Source organism: Stegodyphus dumicola, chromosome 9 (assembly GCF_044657685.1).
Source record: "Stegodyphus dumicola isolate Sdum_Otavi_A_Nest chromosome 9, ASM4465768v1".
In the NCBI taxonomy this organism is placed as follows: Eukaryota; Metazoa; Arthropoda; class Arachnida; order Araneae; family Eresidae; genus Stegodyphus; species Stegodyphus dumicola.
Window position 1 is genome coordinate 130,812,960 of NC_140776.1, and position 13,522 is coordinate 130,826,481.

The window sequence follows — 13,522 nt, forward strand, 5'->3', positions numbered from 1 at the left end:
ATCTACAGGCCTTTCGGTTTGTGAAGATGTCTTGCTTTTGAAGATTCGAGGATTTTTGACCGAGTTACAGGCATTTTAGGATTCATGCGTGTTTAGGGGCTCATTTGCATATGACTTTGAAGTTTTGGCCTGTATTCTTTTACATCGACTTGGTGAAGTACTTTTGTTTTGATATTAATTTCTATACATCGTTTGCTATCTGTATGGTGAATTTTATTCAATTTCATGGTCTATTTTTAAAGTTATTTTGTATTTGAAAATTTGATACTACGTTTTGTTTACGTTTGAATCTTTGTAATTTTGCACCGCGAGCATGTCAACTTTTAGCCAACTGGAAAATATTAAAAATTCGGATTTTTAAATGTTATGGCAGGAGAGACTTATATATAAGTTGGTGCGTTGATTATATATGTTTTTCAGCCCGATGGATAATTTTTGGATTTTCCGCATGTAAGATTGATTTTATATTTTACTATGAATGCTTCTCAGATTTGAGGTGTTTTTAAGTATTTTTGATTATTTTAATTTGTAAATCTCAATATTTTCACCTTTTAAGGCGTTTTTAGTTTTATTTACTCCTGATATTTATAAAATTGGATTGTTCGGATGCTAAAGCTGGATGGATTTGATTGTGCTGTAAAAACATTTTTGATGCGTTTTGCAATCATCTTAATATTGTAGAATGTATATGTTTTTGTGTGTGTTTCTGTTTATGTGATACAAACCACTCTGTATTTTATTGAATTTTATTGTACATATGAGAGTTCTTGTCATTTTATCTAACTTTAAATTGTAATTATTGTAAATCTTACATTTGTATATATGTTTTTATTCTGAAAATTTTAATACGGCCCCGTCGCAGTTATATTAGTGAATAATAGTGTGAACTTTTCGTGATTTTTGTGATGAGTCAACTGAAGAGTAATAAGGAGAGTAAACTTGTGGAAGCTGAGGGAGAGACTTTGGAGAGTTCGGATGAAATAAAAGAAATTATGGACTGTGGTAATGATAGACCTAACGATGGAGGAAAAATTGAGAGTGTACTCGTTGTTGTTAGATCATTATATGATTTTGTAGACAAGTTAAAAGCTAGACGAGTCTCACGGGAAATTACCGATGGCCTAGCTAGAGGTATAGATAGAGTTTTGGATTTGCTTGTCTCACAGAATTTAAAGACTATTGAAGGTGCATCAAGGTGCAATCAAGAACCAATATTTTATTTGATATTAAACAGGATATAGATAAAATTAAGGTTATTTTGCAGAAAGATAGAGATACATGTGAAATGAGGGATAGAAAGAATAAAGTATTGGATGTAAATGATTGGAGAGAAAATGAATTAATAGTTAAACCAGCTGCGAATGGCGTTGATGTATGTATACGAGGAGTTAATTGCTAATGTTAGACCAGAGGATGTTGATATGAAAATAATGAGCTCCCATACGAGAAAGAATGGTGATTTGGTGATGAGGTTTAAAGATAGCAGAGAAGTAGACACGGTACAAAATGTTATTGAATCCAGAAAAAATTTAAGGGATAAACTTTATACAAGGAAGAAAAGGTTTATACAACCGAAGATTATTGTATATGGCGTATGAAATTTAATAGATGATAAGGAGATTATGGATAAAATGAAGGAGGAGTGCCTTTGTGATGGAAGTTGTGTTCGTCCTCTCTTTAGACAAAAATGTAAAGAGTCTCCGACGAGATTTCTCATCGCGTTTTCCGTGTAGACCCTCGATGTCAAGGTGTTGTCCTGGAAGACTGCAGAGTTCGTATAGGTTGGAAGGCATATTCGGCTAAGCTATCTTAATCCGAAGAGGTGTCTGCGTTGCTTTCGATTCGGACATACTACTAAAAATTGTGAAAATGAAATTGTATGTTTTAGATGTTCTGAACCACATGAATTTAAAAAATGTAAAATGGATGTAGAGATTTGTGTAAACAGTAAGAACTCTTCAAATGCTATCTGGAGCAACGCACTTTTATAATATTGAAGATAAATTAGAGATTTTTCTCAATCGTAGTCTAGCAACCAACTCTTTTTTTTTATCGCGGGTATGATTTGATCGAAATTAAGATAAAACGGAAATAGGAAAACATATTTTCTAGTTTCCGTAAACAGTTTTATGCAAAATTTGAAAAGGTCATTTGAGTTTTTCATTGCTAAATTGGAGAAGTTATATTTTATTGAAGCATTAAAAATTCACTGACAAGTAATTATTTAATGAGGTATCAAATATACATGGTTTCCGATACTTTCCAAAATATATTTAGCGCAGAAAAAAGTCTCTTGCTTTTAAATGATAGGCATATTTAAAAGTTTCTATAAAATAATTTTCATTAACTATATTTTCTTAAAAATTTTTTAAAAATTAAATTCTGTGATTAAAGCAGTAAAGCATTCTTACCTCAAAAGAATTTCCTGTCCCGAAGTAAATCGGCACAAAAGCGAGCCAGATAATGCACGTCGTGTACATAGTGAATCCAATAAACTTTGATTCGTTAAAATTCTCCGGTATTTTTCTTGTCTTGACAGCATACACCGTGCATACGGTAATCAATATCATATTATAGATGAGCGAAAGAAGGAATGAAGAGTCTCGTATGCTGCACTTAAGGATCACCTGGTTTCGTTTACCGTCCGGGTAATATTGCCGGATCCCTGGTGGCTCCAACAGAAACCAGACCGCTGTTCCTATCACTTGGACGGATGTGAGCACGGAAGCGATGGCCAGTTGCGATTTGGGACTGATGAAACTTGGCCGACGGGCTGAACGTCTGGCACTCTCAAAGATTCGTGATATCCGGTTGGTCTTGGTGAGCAACGAGGCGTAAATGATGGCGAAGGAGAATCCGATCCCGAACCGCTGCAAGCCACAAATAACGGGAGTCGGCTTTGCCAGCATCACGAAGGTCATAAAATAACAGAACATGATCCCCATAAGCAGCATATAACTGAGCTCGCGGCCAGCCGCTTTAACAATAGGGGTGTCATTGTTGCGGAAGAACACCACCATTACCCAGAAGGTTAGTAGCACCCCGAAGGTCGCAATGACCATTGGCACGATGGCAAACAGCGAGTCCCAACGCATGTGTTGCTGATCCAAATCATAGCAACTCTGTTTGTGGGGATACGGCCAGCGGCCATGTCCGCAGTCCCTGCAAGTAAACTCGTCCACCACATATTCCCAAGGCTCACAGCGATGGCAGATCCAACAGCAAACGTCACCCGATTGGGTTATTTTCACTTCGCCCACTTCGCATGGCAAGGAACAAACGGATGAAGTGAGGCTACCTAATGGCCATTTGACGTCATCAAGATCCATGTGGAGACCATCGTACCATTTGCCGACCACTTTGTAGTAATGAGAGCTAGTATTGTCATCTCGCTGGTAATTGTAAATTGTGTAGCGTCCTAGGCCGTCTCCTTGCCTGTCGAATTTCACTTCATTACCTCCTGGATCTGAAAATAGGGAAAGAAAAACAATAATTCATCTTTCTTTATAAAATTTTAGAAATGACTGCTTTTAGGTAAGCGTAGATTTTACTGTATAGTTTCTTTATGTATAGAACTGTTTATTATCATTTCAGAAGTTACTAGCATTACAGCGGTTTCTTAGACTAAGACCTAATTTAAATTAATTAGAAAGATTTATTTAATTTTATATAGCAGTCATAATTAATAAAGTTAGAAATCGAATTTTAAAATTATCAATTTTACTGTTTAGCCTATAATGTGCTATAGTTTATGTGACATTATATAAGAAAATAATCATCTAGAAGAAGGAAATCCTCTAATGTACATTATGACTTTAAAAGAATAACTTACACTATTATTTGGAAGCTATGGACTTGTTCACTTTTATGTCGTTTTAATTCTCTCTTTATATAAATACAGACAGAATATTTGTATTTACACAGAGAGAAAAAGACTGCGTCTAAGCTATTAAAATGCACCTGCATCTCGATTAACTTCTGAATCTTTTTCAATATCTGGACGACGAGTATTTGCTACAACTGTGAAAGAAGGCTACGCTTACGTGCACTATCTGTTAAAAAATGCTTTGATATGTGTACAAGAAACTTCTACAGGAAATACCTACTCAGTGATTGACAAGGTAGTATAGTATCTTCAGCGGTTAACTGTGGAACGATTTAGATAGTGTCTATTAAATTACTTAGGAACATTAGTAACTCATTAATAATAATAGTTAGATAATTTCTCAATCGTGCTATGATTTTGAGAGCACAAAGGATCACTATACACTAAGTCCAACATTCTGGATAAGGACACTCACAGAGAGAGTAGTATCCTAGTTTGAAATAAAATCAGTGTGAATGCTCACTATGTATTAGCTAGTAGAACTCTGAATCCTCTGGGAAATCAGAAATAAGTTGTTGAGCAGTATTCTAGACCATTTACTGCAAACTTAGATGATTCATGTTTTAGATACATATTAACGTCGGAGGCAAAATAGCTATGCTGTGTTTCCCTTTAAGGTTCCCCTAAATGAGCTGGAATGCAAGATAAGGCCTTCACGGGCTTTGCACCCAGCTAATACGTTTAACAATTAGATTATCAGGGAGGGCATGGAAAGGACATGACAATTAGTTTTCACTCCAAAGCTGGAAAAATTATGTACTAAACTACATTTTCTTCAATTTACATTTGCGAAAGGACTCTTTTACAAATGCTTTTTGTTTTTGCTTTTCTTTCGTCACTCATGAGAATTTTATAAATAATATTTTGTAATGTTTCAGTACATAGTGCAAAAACTGTAATATTTTGTAATTTTTCAGTACATAGTGCAAAAACTGAAAAATACGAAAACAGAGATTGTATTATCAATGCATACTATAAACGATTGCGTAATTGCTGCGCTAAATTTTATGCTTATATCTTGTTTGTCTTAACAAAAGTCTTAAAAAAGTTGGGCCCAAAAATTTTATGCTTATATCATGTTTGTACTAGCAGTTACACCCAAACATTTTATGCTTATATCATGTTTATAATAACAGTTAGGTCCCATAATTTGATGCATATATCATGCTTGTCTTAACAGTTAAGTCCAAAACTCGGTTCCTTAACTCTTTGTGGATAGCCAAAATTCTTATTATCTGAAAACCTTTCTTATTTTATTTGTTTCTTACGTGATGAATTTATGACCAGTCATTCATGAGATATTTAATCACGTTATCCTTTAGAAACACTCTGTATTTACCAAGAGACTTTACTTGAAGAAAGTTAAGTTACTCTCAAAGAAGAAGGGGAAACTCCTTGATACTCTCCGTTATTTTAAAGAAGACAACTGAAATGGGTCGATATCGATTTTATAGGGGTTTGCAGTGCAATACAAGAGGTCGATAAAGTCTACGGAGCAGCAAATATCTAAAACATAAGCTGCAATGCTAATGCTCATCCACTCCACTGTTGAAATTTTAGAAAATAAAAGGTAATTTTATTTTTTTAATGCAGCTATTATACAGATTACCAACTTCATTCACCAAATACAATTATAATCACATTTTACTTAACTTATGAATCAATAAAAGATCATTAATGTCTAAATAAAACAAATGAAGTTTGCAAATACTACTACACGTTACTACTAATGAGTTCAGTTTTATCCTCAAAATTCTATGTGTATTCAAGAACGGAAATTCTTGAGACGCAATGAATTGTTTCTGAAGGTTTTACGATTTTTAGGGTATTTAGAGGCAGTACATTAATTTAAATATAAATTCAATAATAAGTATGCCGAACTAATTTAAAAGAAGTGGACAAGTAATTACATTAAGAAGCTAATGCTAGAAACTACATTGTTTATCCTTTGAGTATAGTGTCATTTTTGGCGGAAGGACAGTTTAGAAAAATCAACTGTGCTCTGGCAAGGAATCAAACTTGAAGACTTTCCAGTAATCAGACGAATGAATGAATGGATGAACTGAACACTACATCTAAGCACACATGGAAATTAAAGCCTTTAATTCTTGTTCGATCGTAAATTTGTTAAATATTTTGTAAAACATAATTTCTGAGGAATAAATTAGGCGAACTGAAACAAACTAAATTTTACGAAGTGTTCTGCGGGAAACAAAAGTGTTTTCCTTTTTCAGTATTGAAGATGCAGGGATTATCATCGTAATATGCAATAAGAATATCGATAAATTACAAACGATATTAGTAATTTTTTGGGAGAGTGTATTAAAAATTAAAGTAGAATAGAAATGGAAAAAAAATTAAAATAAAAAAAAACACTAATCCAAAGAGAATAATTCTAATTTTTTGCATACTAAATTCTTTTATGCACAATAAACATCAATGAAGATTTAAGCACAAAAAATAATGTATAAATATTACATTTACAACCAAAAGTACACATAATATGCATACCCATTTTCGCAGTCTTGATCGTAATCATATACTTCCAGTTACAGAAAAATTTTAAAGACAAAAATTTTTAAGTTTTGGCAATATCAAAAATGCGGTATCACAGTTGCTATACTTATATTTGGGAAAGTTAAATTATAAGAAGTTTGACTTCCTTATAAACAAAATTGACTACAGTATTTAATTTCAAAATTTACAGTTTTTAGTGTCGTTTTCAACTTGCCTTGAGGGATCGTTTAATTAAGTGAAAATAATTCGAAGAAATAAGTCTAAATGAAGTGCAGCAAAACGTGTGTGTAACTTTAATAGGTCGTACTTAGAAAGTCATGTAGTATCCATATCAGATTTTGTTTTCGGCAGATGGAGTACTATCGATTACCCCTTTAAACACAGAAGATATAATTCTTTGCCAAAACTATTTAAATTACGCACAGGAATAATTTAGTTAACTGTAACAGAGCAGTGTCGTTTATTGTGGCTGGTTAAATAGAGGAGGGTGCTTGCACACTACAAACACTAAAATTACATGCCGAGAAAGCAGTATATGTATTAAATTTAATTCATCAATAAAGCATTTTCTTTGGAGGCTCATATATGAATCATACGAAAAAGATTAGCAGTATTAGCAGAGAAATAGAAATAGCAGTATTAGAATAACGGTATTAGTATTCATAAATAAAGCAAAATTCCAGTAAGGGAAAACAAAAACCTAATATAGATTTATACAAACATAAACATGGTTACAATATAGTAGTCCCTATGTAATGTATTGTAATATGCCAACAGATGGTACTGCTTAAAAGCCGCGAGTACAAGCGCGATCTTAGTTCTCTCGTCACACCACTACAGAAGAAATTTATTCCGTTCGCTGACAGCGATCGCTCTTGAGGAATGGAACAGGTTTCTTCACTCTCTTCGTGGTAATGTGACGAGAGGTTGGAAGGCCTTGTTTCTCGAAGGTCGCAATAGAATGCTCAGAGTAGTATGTAAGGGCCGTTCCCACTGGGGTTTAACTGAGCTAACGGAGTCAGTTCCATGTGTCGACTAGCTCCGCTGTGCCTGCAGTTCAGATTTTTCAACTTGCTAGCCTGTGGGAAAAAACTGGTTTTGGAGATGGTTCGGCTACGTCAGGTGTCTACGTTAGCTCAGATAAACCCCAGTGGAAACAACTTAAGAGATAACGTAAGACAATGTAGTACAATGTAGTAGAGATATAATGATACGTTTACTACCCCAGCTTTCAGCTGAATTTATATATGTATAGTGTATATTTTATTAATAAATTAACAGTTAGAAAAATAAATGGCGTAGCCAATCTGAAAAACTGAAGCTAAAAAAATACTATCATACGTGTTGGTGGTTAATGCTATCTTTTGGATATTGTTACGAAATTCTCAAAGCACTGCATTTTTGTTACACGTAAACAGCAAGAATTCATCGTTTATTTTAAACTGTGGTTTAATGTAAACAAAATTAAAAATATCGTTTGGAATTTTTTCCAACAACAATGGAGTCTCAAAATGCAATGGCTTTTAATTTAACCCAGCCATGTGCTAATTTTAATCCATTTTAATTCTTTATGAAGAATTTTTAACTCATAAAAGCGCATAAAATGTGTAATTAATTCAACAGATAAAGCGGATTTATAATAAAACTTCATGACGTACAAAATGGATGATCCTATGGAGTGAATGATGTCAGCAATTTTTTGATGTGCAGACTTTGTAATAGAATAACGAACCGAAGAATATCCTTCTGACTAATTAGCGCACTTGTGCAGCGGATAAAGCAAAAGTCTTGCTAATGGATACTTAAGCTGTATTCTTTCTAGGAAACACTACTTCTAGGTTTTTGATAGAGGAATCATTAGAACAATGAGAAGATATGAGACTTATGAGATGAATACTAAAAATTAAAATTTTTCCCGTTCCGAAGATTGGCCGCTTGTTGGGAGACAGCTGGGAATAGCTGAACCCATCGATCTTCTAACAGTCTCATCACCAAACGCTGCTTAGGGTGTACTTCAGCGGAAGTGTTACGTAAGGATCGAACCTACATCCTTGGTTTCAGGCTAGCCGTCAGCGTTAAGCTATTATTATTTTGTTTAGCAAAGGCTGACACCTTTAAACACCGTGAATCTTGTACTTTAATTTCTGGCATTCAAAGACAGTGGTGGCTAAGGGTAAAGGCTTGAGGAAGCAGCTAACAAAACTGAATTGAAGAATCACCATCTTTATTTTTAGGCATCCCAAATCATCCCTTTGGCAGAGAAATTACTTTTAAATCATCGTTAAATACAATAAATTTTAATATATACTGGTTTAAAAGGTACGACGTAAGTATCTTAGCATAAGCGGCGCAGAGTTGTTTGCATGGCAGAAGTCAGGAAAAAGGAAGGTGTCATTGCTCGCGACGCAATATTTATTCTACGTATGTGCAAGTGTGAAGCTAAGGCGTGATTGGTAAATTTTAGTTTTAGTTACTTTTTTAAGCAGTGTTATGTAATTTGGAAAGATCTCGAATTTGGGAGAACAGATGAATTTAGGGGGAGAGCATAAAATTTAGAATAGTCAATTTTATGGTCGCCAATTATTACTTAACATAGCCATCGTATTTTATTATATAATACAATATGTATTATATATATATATATATATATTGTTGCATTATTCCAGTTTTCTTGCCGCTCGTGGCTTAGATGTTTGTTTAGGATTTATCGTAGAGAGTACTAGAAGTTAAATTGCCGGGCTTGGTTGAATATTTTAATATATATATTATAATATAAATTTAAGGTAATAGGATGAATATTATAATATAAATTTAAGGTAATAGGATGAATATTATAATATAAATTGTCAGAATATAGTAATTTAATAAATGTCCTAAATTTATAGCATTTTTAGAATTATCTTACCAGAAGGAAATTTAACTGAATGATCATTTAAAAATAATAAGAATTTTCAAGGTATTATTTCTTCTTTCCTAATATTAATTTAAAATTTTCGAGATAATTTCCGTTTTACCGATTTTCTCAAAGATTGTTAAAACTGTATTATGCGTTCCAATAGGTATAATCTGAGGATAGAATTTCACATTTTTGTTGAAATTTATGTCAAATTGGATACTGTTTACGATATATATTTGTAACGTGAAAGAATACTTTTAATATTAGGGCATTTCATCTATTCGTCATTTAAATTTATCCATTGATACGTTTACTTAAATAAACGTTTCCTTGTTCACAATCGTTCTTTGTTTTTGCTTTTGTTAAATGTGAAAGTTTTCAGTTCCAAGAATTTTATATTTAGCAGCCTAATGATAAGTTTCTTGATACTATTTTGCTACGATGTTCTACAGCAAAAACGAAAATGCAGTGTATGCTTCTTAGTTTGGCAGCATCATTTGCTTTTCAGGCCTGTTTTAATCTCTAAAAGGCTTTTAACAGCAAACACTCCTACCAGCCTTGGCATCGATTTCTGATAACAGCACAGCTCAAGAAGTGTTTTCTCAGCAAAAATAGCTTTTCTTTCTCTATTTCGCCTTCAGGACAAACAGCTTGGGTGCGTAAAATTTACATTGGATAGCGGGTCAAAAATATTTGTAAAACCCCTTAATTTCAAACATGAAATTTCTACAGTAGCTTAAACCAAAGATACAGAATCCTTTTCTATGCCGAATCCTTGAAGAGGAGCTTGATCTTTGATCTATCTGTACGTGTTTTACTATGGACGTCATAAATGTTTTTGTACCGTTGGACAGAACACTTACTTGTTAAGCGGCAATAAAATATCACTTTAAGTGTTTAACGAACTATCATTTTCAATTCTATGTTCTGTCACATCTTTATTCGAACACATGCTCACCTTCTGAAAAATGCAAGATTAAATGAACGAGATATATATTAATAGTATAAGAAAGAAGTAAGGCCAGTATAATGATTAACAGACTAGAAGAGATTTTATGTTGACTAAAACCACTGATCAGTTTTTTTCTCCTTTGTTCCCATATTGTCAGTTGACGGGAACAGGGCAGGACAGCTTTACCTTCTGCCAAAAGTTAAAAGACCCGGAAATTTTAAACATTTTTTCTCAAGTTACGTATTCATTTATTTAAAGGATTTATTTATTTTAATTTATTAAATTTAATTTAGGGTGAGTTTCGGATATTTTCAGTTACTCTTCCTACGTTATAGTAATAGTTGTTATTTTAACACAATATTATTATTAAATATATATATACATTTAATAATAAATTTTAATATATCGAAATTCTAAGTATGATTTATTTGTGAACTGCTAAAAAAAGTCATATATAGTCATATATGATAATATATGACTTTTTTTATTTGGGAGAGACTGCAAATAAAGTTAGTGTGTTAAGAAATTGTCTGTTAATTTAACAGTTTTTCGTATGACTTACTAACCCGTTGACAAAGCACATGTAAGAAAAATCCATTACGTTCTTATGTAAGCATATGAAATTAGGAGATATCGTGATAAATTAAACAAACTAAATTGCCTGAGATTGTTAATGAAAAGGTTATGTTTGATGGCCTTTGATAAGGATCCTAGTAAATGTTTGAGAATTGTAAACCTAACTTAGTACTGTCAGGACTACTGTTCCGTCTAATGCAGATGTACAGATGTTCCTTGGAAACATTTGTACATCCTGAATGGAAGCAGGAGGCCTTTTTGAAACTATGCTCGTGTGTGTGCAGAAGATACGACTACCACCAAATACTATCGCTCTGTATTATCTTAAATGATGAAGCATCTGTGTGTATGTTCCTCGCATTGTGAAAAAACGACGGTACCTAGAGCCATTAAAGTTTGAATAACGTTGTCCTCCACCCGAATATCTGTACTTGGAAGCCATAATTTTGAATTTTATACTTTATATTTTGTGAAACTGTAAAGAATTTCTTATTAACAAACTCAATGGTTTGAAAGCGAGTAGTGGCAACACTATACAGAATAAAATATTTTTGTTTCCAGCTAGCGAGAATGTCTGTCGGAAATTTTAAAGATATGTTGTTTTTAAATATTTCGCGATTTTGCTCTTGAATTGAAATTTACGTAATGTATAAAAAATAAAGTTAACATACAAAACGTTCATAAAAAAGTAATAAAAACATTTTGTAGGACATCTTACTAAGAAAACTGAACATTGATATGATTAACTCAGAAAACACGGAAGAAAGTAGAATAACGTATGGCAACACTTAACACTGCATCTGGAATTCTAAATATATGCAGCTTTTAAAATTTTGGCAATTCTGCTGTTGAATTGCATATGGCGTAAATGCGAAGAAGTTGGGGTTTAGTAATAAAGCTAGCAGGAATGATTGCTATGGTAAACTACTAGATTAGGAGCTCAGTGAGAGAGTAAAAAACCTTAAAAATTTTTTTGGGCGATCGCTAAAATCTGAACTTTTTCAGACTTTTTATGTTAATTATAGTTTCTGGCCTAGAATGACAATTATTTCCCGTAAATCGTTTTTTAGTAATTTGCTTCTCCATATAAAATGATGTCATTCTCTCCTCGCCTAAAGAAAACCTCTTTTTTTACTATCACTAATCTGATGCTCCCAAAATCTGTTTTCAAAATATTTGCTTTTTGAAAAACTGGCTATTTGAAATCAATTTCCATTCAGAGAGGATTTTCTACCACGGGCAGTGATGAAGCCTTTCAAAAAATCCCTTTTGTCATCATAAAAAACTTGAAAGTAATCATAACAATCTTGTCGTCACAGCATTTTATCTCTATGTTAAATTGGTCGGATTCTCCATAAGTTTGAAGTCCTTTTTTCACTTATCAGTACAATTTGTTCTTCAGTTCTTAACTCTGATTTTAATTTTTATGGAATTTTAACATATCATATCAATGTGCTTTGAAATAGTTAGGCTAAACTGAAAGAGGCGTTGAAATGTTTAAGGAAATATGAATAGTATGTTCAAAAGGGAGAAATGAATAAATTTTTATTATTTAATCACAACTATTCACTTAATCATAATTTTAACTTAAAACTACAAAAAAATTATCCGTCAAGGACCACAAAAAATATCCGTCAAGCTTCTTCAGTTAATAAATTGTGCTTCTTTTAAACATTTACATTAACAAAAATTGTTCTTCTTTAGTTAATGATATTAATTTTTAATGTTTTCAAAATTCTATTATCTCAGCTTTTTTCTTTACTATTTTCGTCGATAAATCACGATACATACGTTTTTGCTTTGTCACATCGTTTACTTTCGATATAAAATTGAAATGGTTTCGCTCCTTCTACTGTTGAAATTTTCTTTTCCGGCCCTGAAATAGTAGGATCTCTGCCTGATCGCTGTCGAAATTTATTTCAAAATCTACCCGAACCTAAAAGGTTTATATGTAATTTTAAAATGCACATTCAGTATCGCATTGATTGAACTCCACAAAAAGTATCGCAAATTTCACTATGCAAATTTATATATACTAGATTATTATGTTTTATATTTATATAAATAATTCTGTATGAATAAGATATGTAAATACGCTTACGTACTGCTTGACAAAAATCTGCAGTGCGAAGAAGTGAATATGTATGAGTGAGTTGCAGTGCCATTTCGGTAACGAAGTTTGTGCAATTATGTAATTTAAAAAAAAATGAATAAAATTTCTAGCCAGATATAAGCAGGAAAACATTAACTGAAGCTGTCATTGTATTCATGGCTGTTCAATAACGGACTTTTAATATTATTATGTTAGAAAAACTACAATGAATGTCTATGTTTTTGCCACTGTACTCGCTTGTGCAATGCTCAACCATTAAAATCGATACATCATAAGGACGGCATTCAAGAAACGTTCAGTTTGCATAAAAGCTACTACATGCTGGGATATGTAAATAACTAGCAATCCAGCGCATACGCACAAAGCATGTATGATTGCGCTATCTGCATTGTGCATAAATGAGAAAAACTGCACAGCCGGTATCTTATTTGAAATTCACATATTATTCACATTTTAACGTTAATTCTTTCTGTAAAGGTCGTGCATCGTACAAGGAAGAAAACATCCTACCAAGAAGTGTCGAAATCAAAGCACAGCAGGATCGTGGCATATTAAGATTGCGGTTTATCGTTCCGCAACGTT

At 32.9% G+C, this 13,522-nt stretch overlaps 1 protein-coding gene across 1 annotated transcript in view; it reads right to left on the bottom strand.

The window, feature by feature from the left end:
- mGluR (metabotropic Glutamate Receptor) overlaps positions 1–13,522 on the bottom strand; it is a 370,983-nt gene that overhangs the window by 73,583 nt on the left and 283,878 nt on the right. The window contains exon 4 of the mRNA XM_035352507.2: positions 2,412–3,466. Within this exon, the coding sequence (XP_035208398.1) occupies positions 2,412–3,466 (1,055 nt within the window). The remainder of the gene's footprint in view (positions 1–2,411; positions 3,467–13,522) is intronic.